Source organism: Limulus polyphemus, unplaced genomic scaffold (genome assembly GCF_000517525.1).
Source record: "Limulus polyphemus unplaced genomic scaffold, Limulus_polyphemus-2.1.2 Scaffold3486, whole genome shotgun sequence".
NCBI lineage: Eukaryota > Metazoa > Arthropoda > Merostomata > Xiphosura > Limulidae > Limulus > Limulus polyphemus.
In genome coordinates, this window is record NW_013669096.1 from 115518 (window position 1) to 123465 (window position 7948).

The window sequence follows — 7948 nt, forward strand, 5'->3', positions numbered from 1 at the left end:
GGCTGAGTGTGCTATGATATTGTTCTGGTTATATTATGACTGAGTGTGTCGTGATATTGTTCTGGTTATATTATGACTGAGTGTGTCGTGATATTGTTCTGGTTATATTATGACTGAGTGTGCTATGATATTGTTCTGGTTATATCATGGCTGAGTGTGCTTTGATATTGTTCTGTTTATATTATGGCTGAGTATGCTATGATATTGTTCTGTTTATGTTATGGCTGAGTGTGCTATGATATTCTGTTTATATTATGATTGAGTGTGCTTTGATATTGTTCTGGTTATATTACTTAATCAGGAGTTAAGTTTTCACAATTTTATTTTCTCCCCAGGTTTCTGCCACATTTGCAGCCAGCCTAGTCACCAGCCCTGCCCTAGGAGCCTACCTCTCACAGACTTATAGTGATAATCTAGTGGTAGCGCTGGCATCAGCCATAGCTCTGTTGGATTTTTTTTTCATTCTGGTAGCTGTACCAGAATCCCTACCTGAAAAATTGCGACCTACGTCCCGGGAGGAAAGCATAACATGGAAGCATGCTGATCCTTTCTCTGTGAGTATTATTCTTTATCATGGAACTTGTCACAAGATTGTTTAGTAAATTACACATTTACACCTGTTCTTAGTTTTATGATATACTGGGTAACATTGTTTGTACAATCAGTTTTTTTGTGTTTTTTTTGTAGAACTTAATAGAGTTTTGGAAAGATGGTTTACATTTAATCCTGTTAAGTTTTGTTTCATAATAATGTTATATTTTCAGGATTTATTGAATAATAATAATATATATATATACTTTGTTTAATAATGATGTTAAATTTACCTTGTCTATTTAATAATGATGTAGTATTTACCTTGTTTGGTTAATAATAATGTTATATTTACCTTGTTTATTCAATAATAATGTTGTATATACATACGCACTTTTGTTGATGATGATGTTATACATATCTTGTGTGTCTGATAATAACTTTATATTTTCCTGTGATTTTGTAGTTGAACTTGAGGTTTCTAATTGACAAAAATAATGATCGTGTGAAGTCTACTTGCTTCACTATAATTACTGTTGCTACCTTTTCTGTTTGTGAAAAGTTAAGAGCCACATTCGTTTTCCAATAAAATCCTAAATACCAAAAACCACTGAGATCTCACACCAGGCTCTTACCAACTATTTGTAGCCTATCATTACAACAATAAATGATATTTAATGAATTAATCAATTCCAAAAGTGTGTGATTTAAAACTTAGCAGAACAGTTGTTTTGCGTATATATAAAACAGGAAGTCCTCTTATTCTGTAGGCACTTCGGAAGGTTGGGAAAGATCAGATGATCTTGATGCTGTGTATGGCAGTATTTCTTTCTTACCTACCAGAAGCTGGCCAGTACTCATGTTTCTTTGTTTACTTAAGATTGGTAAGTATTTCACTTCCCAGAACTCATATTTTTTGTTTACCTATTTCTATTAGTTTTCAGAGTTTTAGTTTCGCTTGAGTTGTTGTGTTTTTAAACCTGTCACTCTAGTTCTCCAGAATTAAAATAGTTTTGCATATGAAAATTAAACCTAACCTCTCATATTTATTATCTTGATTTGATGAAAAAAATAAATATTTATGCCTCAGTTTATGTGAAATAAAGTATTTTTGCCTATTAATTGAGTTTGCCAAAAAAAACATTAATTTTGTTCTAAATGTTCATAGACACAAAAAGAAAAAACATAAAGAGAAGAAAAACTTACTTATATTTTCAAATATTTTGGTTCTGGTTTTATCAGGGCCACAAGCTGAATGGAGAAATTATCTTTGTAGTAAATTAGTAAAGTAGCTGTTGTCTTGTGTCTACTTCACATGTCAACCAGTGACATCACAATAAAGTATGGAGAGTGATATCTGTTCTGTTGTCTGGCATCTACTTCAATTGGCAGCTAGAAACATTACAACAAGAGTTAGAAAGTGATCTTTCTACACAACATAGTAACCACTGCAGTTCTCTTGAGGTAATTGATGTAACCCTCTAGCTTGTTGAGGTTCCCCCCCAAGGTAACTGATGGTAATCCTCTCTAGCTTGTTAATGTTCACTCAAGGTAACCCTCTCCAGCTTCTTTCAAGGTAATTGATGATAATTCTTTCTAGCTTGTTAATGTTCTTTCAAGGTAACAGATGGTAACCCTCTCCAGTTTATTAAGGTTCTTTCAAGGTAATTGATGGTAACCCTTTCTAGCTTGTTAAGGTTCTCTCAAGTTTACAGATGGTAACCCTCTCCAGCTTATTAAGGTTCTCTCAAGGTTACAGATGGTAACCCTCTCCAGCTTATTAAGGTTCTCTCAAGGTAACAGATGGTAACCCTCTCCAGCTTATTAAGGTTCTTACAAAGTAATTGATGGTAACCTTCCACAGTTTGTTAGGGTTTTCTGCATGTGAAAAATATATAAAAGTAATAATAAACTTTATTCAAAAAATACAGTAACAGCAACTTTTTAACAATTACATTGTTTCAACCCATATCATCAAGACTTGCCCACTCTAAAAGTTGCCGTTATTGTATTTTTCAATTAATTATTCAGTTCAGTGGGTTTCTGATTAAGCAGTAATAAACTTAATTGTAGCGGAAAATTTAGTTTGAAGTTTTTTTCTGAGAATATGTGACTGTTGTACTGTTGCAGGTAATGGGATTTTCAGCTGAAGAAGTTGCTTTATTTATTGCAGTAGTTGGTCTCCTCTCTGTAGTGGCACAGGTGAGCTCATTTTGAAATCTGACATTGTAAAAAGAAAATCTTTGAGATATAAAATGTGTTATTTATGTATAATCTGAATGTTTTCTCTGTTTTTGCTAGACTATGGTCTTGACTCTTCTGATGAAGACACTAGGAAACAAGAACACCATCATGGTTGGGCTCTTCTTCGAGATGCTTCAGTTGATGTGCTACGGCTTCTGTTCTCAGAGATGGTTAATCAATTTTACACTGTTTTGAGATGATGCTGTACTAGTATAGAAATGAGTCAAAATTTGTCTCATTTTTACACTTTCGATTAAAGTCTATAAAATGTGTTTTGTTTTATATAGACCTTCACATAAAATATAGTTTTTGTTGTGTATATATATAAAATGTACATGGTTTATATAGACTTTCATATTAAATATAGCTTTTGTTTTTGTTTTGGATAAGTTCAAGTTTTGCTATTGTTAATGTACAAGTTCATATTCTTTGTATTTTATCAGGATTTTGTGGGCAGCTGGTGGATTTGTTTCAATGTGCAGTATTACTTACCCAGCTATCAGTGCTTTTGTCTCAACACGTGCAGAAATTGACAAACAAGGTGGGTACCATTTTGCTTGTTTTTTCTATGGGGTATACATCTGGACAGTTTGTTTGACATTTTCCCATGATTATAAAAGCAGTTTTGTTTCATTGCCAGGCTGACCATGGGATGCGCATTAAAAAAACCTGGACTTCAATAAAGTATTGTCACTTCCCTGCTGATGATTACATATCAAGCATGCACATTTCTCAGCAAAAAAGCCTTCTGGTGGAAGCTACTTTGATATTAATTGAGAACAGCATTGTTTACTAGCCATTATCTTATGTTAGGCCTAACAATGTGAAGTGCTTTGGGATATTTACCACTGTAAAATAGTTTTATAAGTTACCTCTAAAGGTAGTTTCTAACTATTTTACATAAGTTTTTATCAACTTTAGATACTTATATATTTGGAAAAGTTGATGACAACATTTCCTGTATGGTCTGAATGTTGAATAAGAACATCTTGATGTAAGTTAACAAGCCATGTGTTTATGAAGCATTGAAAACTATGAGGAATGGTTTTTGATACAATGGTTTTTTATAGTTTGAAATGTGATTGTCATGCAGTAAAAACCAACAAACTACTGTCACATACATAAACACATATGAAGTATGGTTCAGCTTAGATGATACATCTCCAAGCTATACGGTGCACGACGTATTTGCTACAACTCCACCTATATCACACGTTCTATTAGCCTCTTGTTTGTGTTGAAATGTTTTGAATGCATTTATTCATTTTACACTTGCTTAATGGTTGTGTGTATACATGTACACATTGTTCTGCAGCGAATATAATTCATCTTGTCTGTGGCATACTGTGCTAACTTCACTGTTTGACATTAATTTATGATAGTCAGTTTCTTGTGGTTTACTGTGCTAATTTAAAAAAAATGAATTTAATTAGAATTTTGTCATCATCGTAGGAGTGGTCCAAGGCATGATTACAGGAATGAGAGGGCTATGTAATGGATTAGGTCCTGCTGTCTACGGGTTGATCTTTTATCTCTTTCATGTGGACTTGAGTGAAGAAACTGCTAGAAGAGATCTACCTGATGGAACTCAGAATAATGAATATTCCAATTTCACAAGAATGCTCAATCCAGAAGATACTCAGGTACTGTCAGTAGTACTGGAACATTTATTATTTACTGTCAGTCCTATAAATGTTCTAATTTATTTTTACACCGAGTTCCTTGATTACAACTGTGACATCTTCCTTCTCTTTCCAATTTGATCTATGGCTTTAAATACAATTTTCTGTTATTAATTTACTGCTGGGATTGGAACTACATACATTTTACTATGTTCCACAGTTGGTCCCTGGACCACCTTAGTGTCTGTGATTGGAACTACATACATTTTACTTTCTCTTCCACAGCTGGTCCCTGGACCACCTTTTGTGTTTGGAGCCTTTCTTGTGATGGTTGCTTTGTTGGTTGCTGCTTTTATTCCCGAGTCTCATCCAGTTGGTCACATACACCAGCAGTCTTCAATTTCTGCTGACAGTGATCCAGATATTGTTCACAAGTGTACAGATGGAGCGCAGCCTCTTCTACAAGACTCAGTTTCTTTATAGCATATTTCATAAACAATGTTTAATTAGTTTGTGCTGTACATAGTGATGTAGGGTATTAAGATGAAATGATGAGCAGCTATAATTATGAAAACCAAAATAAATCATTTCACTTTTTGTTGAATCATCAGATGGCTGCCACAGTATATAGAAGTATAAGTAGTTGAAGTGAATTGTTAATAGAAAGACTAAGTCTATATGCATTATTTAAACCAGATGTGAATGACTGGTGTTGCATGTCTCAATGTATCACTGGAAAACCTTTTTTCTTAACTATTTTAACATTATGTGTAAGAACACATGCTCACTTGAAAATTTTAGTAATATCTTCATTTAAGTGTTATTGTGAAACCTAAATAAACACAAGAATTAACATTACAGTACATGAGGGAGGTTTGTGTCTCAGTCTTGTTCTTAAACCGAAATAAACCCAATTTTTAATTTGTGAAATGTTTATTACAGAGAAATACACACACACATTTATATATAAATATGGCCATGCAATGTTTCATCCCTCTACTTAGGTCATCATCAGGCAAGAAAAAATAACAATAATTTGGCATGTTGAAGAATACAAGATTAAGATAATATTCTAATCATGTGAAACGAGAACAACAATAAAATAAACCAACAGTATTATTGACTATTTATGTACAGTATCTATGGAGGCATAGAAAGAAGTTTAAAAACCTTTACTTTTTTTTAAATAAATATTCTATTTATAAAGTTGTTTCTTAGAAATTTATTTGATAGTAAAATTTGCTTTAAAACAAATTACATGTGTAAGAGGAGTGTTATATTTGAAATGGGGGATGTTTCTTTTACTGATAGATTTTCTTTGATTAACAGTTTGGGGTCGGAATTACTATTACAAAGAATAGTGAATCCTGAGTGAGTTATTGGATTTCTACTTTCATGTCTGTGATTCTGGATTGCCAAATTTGGTGGACTCAAAAGGATGTTACCTAACCTCGGTGATACTCCCATGTGTTTGTGGATGCGCATGGTAAAATGTTTAGTTTTTCCGATATAGGCAGCGTTGCAGTCATCACACATGTATTTATATACAATATAAGAAGAAAGATAGGTAGACATTCGTTTGTGTTAAAAGAGATGTTTTAATGTAAAGGACAGTTTGATATGTGGGTAGAACTTCCTTATTAAAGACTAAAGTTGTTTAGAACGTATGACACTTTGTTGTCCTAGGTAAGGGATGGTCAATAAAACTGGGTATTTATCAACTGTGGACATTTTTTATGGGAGTTTCAAATCTTTTCAGAAATATCATGGTTGGGCATTCAATCATTGTCTTAGGGTATCCATTAAACAATAATATTTCATGGAGAAAACAATTTCAGAGAGTAAATTGAAATATGTTGAACAGATCTTAAAAGGCTCGAGTCAGTAGACATGTTGCTAGGTTGGTCCTACAGAAATGAAACCACCAAAGTGGGCGAGCTGTCCCATGAATGTTTTCTTTCATAATATTGACATTAAAAAACTTTCAGGATCTCAAGTAATTAGTACATCTAGAAAAGGCAAAGTATTCTTTTCTTCAATTTCATGGGTAAATTTATAGACAAGTGTTGTGAGTTTAAAGTACTCAAGAAATGGTTGAACTTCATCCTTTGATACAAAGTTACAAAAATGTCATCAACGTAGCATTAGTAAAATACTGGTTTGAATTTCTGTATTATTGCTGATTATTACTCAATGTTGTTAGTGATTCTATAGCTTAAATATGGCATATTGTTATTTTGGAATTTCTTTTTCCCCCGATTATTTATTTATTGATTGAAATACTTACTAACCTGGATTTATATATTGTATTGTTCATTAATGCTATTTTCAAGTCCGGGCCAGGCACCTATTTCGTTACTGTGTTTTGGTAACTTATCAGCTTTGTATTTCAGTTGTTTGAAAGTCACGCTTTAGATTTCTGTGGTTTTTAAAGTATAATAATTTTTTTTGTTCAACCCTGGTTGTAGTGACAAGTTACTGTTACAGTTTAACCAAGATTGTTTGTGGTGGCTGAAAAACGTTAGCTAGAGTTGGTTCTAGTGGGGATCCATAGCCTTTCCATTAAATGGTTGTGCTTTACAGAGTGGATAATTAAATATCTAAATTGTTCCTTAGTTAGACCATAAACAAGAGACTCCTTCTGAAAAAGTTTTTTGAAGCAAATATCAATGGTATCAATTAATGGAATGTTTGTGAATAAAGAAGTTATGTCAGAGCTAGCCATAAAACATTCATTTGGAGGATGTGGATCTTTTAACAAATGAGAACAAGTCCAGGACATTAAATTAATTAAATATTAATGGTTTAAGAATAAGTACTTTGTAACTGTGCATTCTGATTACTGAAAGTATAGGGCATAATGGATGATTCTGTTCATGAATCTTAGGGAAGCCATACGTTATACCAGGTTGCGATCCACATGGATATAATTAATTGAATGCATTGTCAGTAATTATGTTTTTGTTTTTTAAGTCCCTAAGGAAGCATTGTAATTTTTCTTCCCTTTTTATGCTCAAAACCCAAGACTTATTTAAGACTAAATTGTAAATCCCTTGCTTTTTTCATCTTTTCACAATCATAATTTTTCTCATTATTCTTTCTCCCTTAAAAAGGAAGAATTTTCAACTCTAAAGAAACTTTCACACAATCCAAACATAACTGTAATATGCCCAAATAAAGGAAATGGAGTCGTGTTATTAGACAAACTATACTATCTTGAGAAAATTAACACCATTCTGAGTGGCACTACACAGTTCAAACCCCTTACATCAGATATGCTCTCCCTAACTATTCAAATTCCAATTAACATTTAATGAATTTACTGCCCTTTACTCACTCTCATTTGTTAAGAGTTAAAAAAACTACACCATCCTAATGAATGTTTTATGGCTAGTTTTGATATAACTTTATTCACAAACATTACACTGGTTGAGACCATTATTAACATTTCTTTGGAAAAACTCTCAATGGATCTCTTGTTCATGGTCTAACTAAGAAACAACTTTGATCTTTAATCATCCAGTTTGTATTTAATGGAAAACTATATAACC

At 32.8% G+C, this 7948-nt stretch overlaps 1 protein-coding gene across 1 annotated transcript in view; it reads left to right on the forward strand.

Annotated features, from left to right (window-relative positions):
* Positions 1-5260, forward strand: part of LOC106469438 (hippocampus abundant transcript 1 protein-like) — a 25736-nt gene extending 20476 nt beyond the window's left edge. The window contains exons 7-13 of the mRNA XM_013929932.2: positions 336-554; positions 1302-1415; positions 2662-2733; positions 2833-2945; positions 3219-3316; positions 4228-4418; positions 4683-5260. Of these exons, the coding sequence (XP_013785386.1) occupies positions 336-554; positions 1302-1415; positions 2662-2733; positions 2833-2945; positions 3219-3316; positions 4228-4418; positions 4683-4880 (1005 nt within the window). The 3' untranslated portion in view covers positions 4881-5260. The remainder of the gene's footprint in view (positions 1-335; positions 555-1301; positions 1416-2661; positions 2734-2832; positions 2946-3218; positions 3317-4227; positions 4419-4682) is intronic.
* Positions 5261-7948: the final 2688 nt, after the last annotated feature.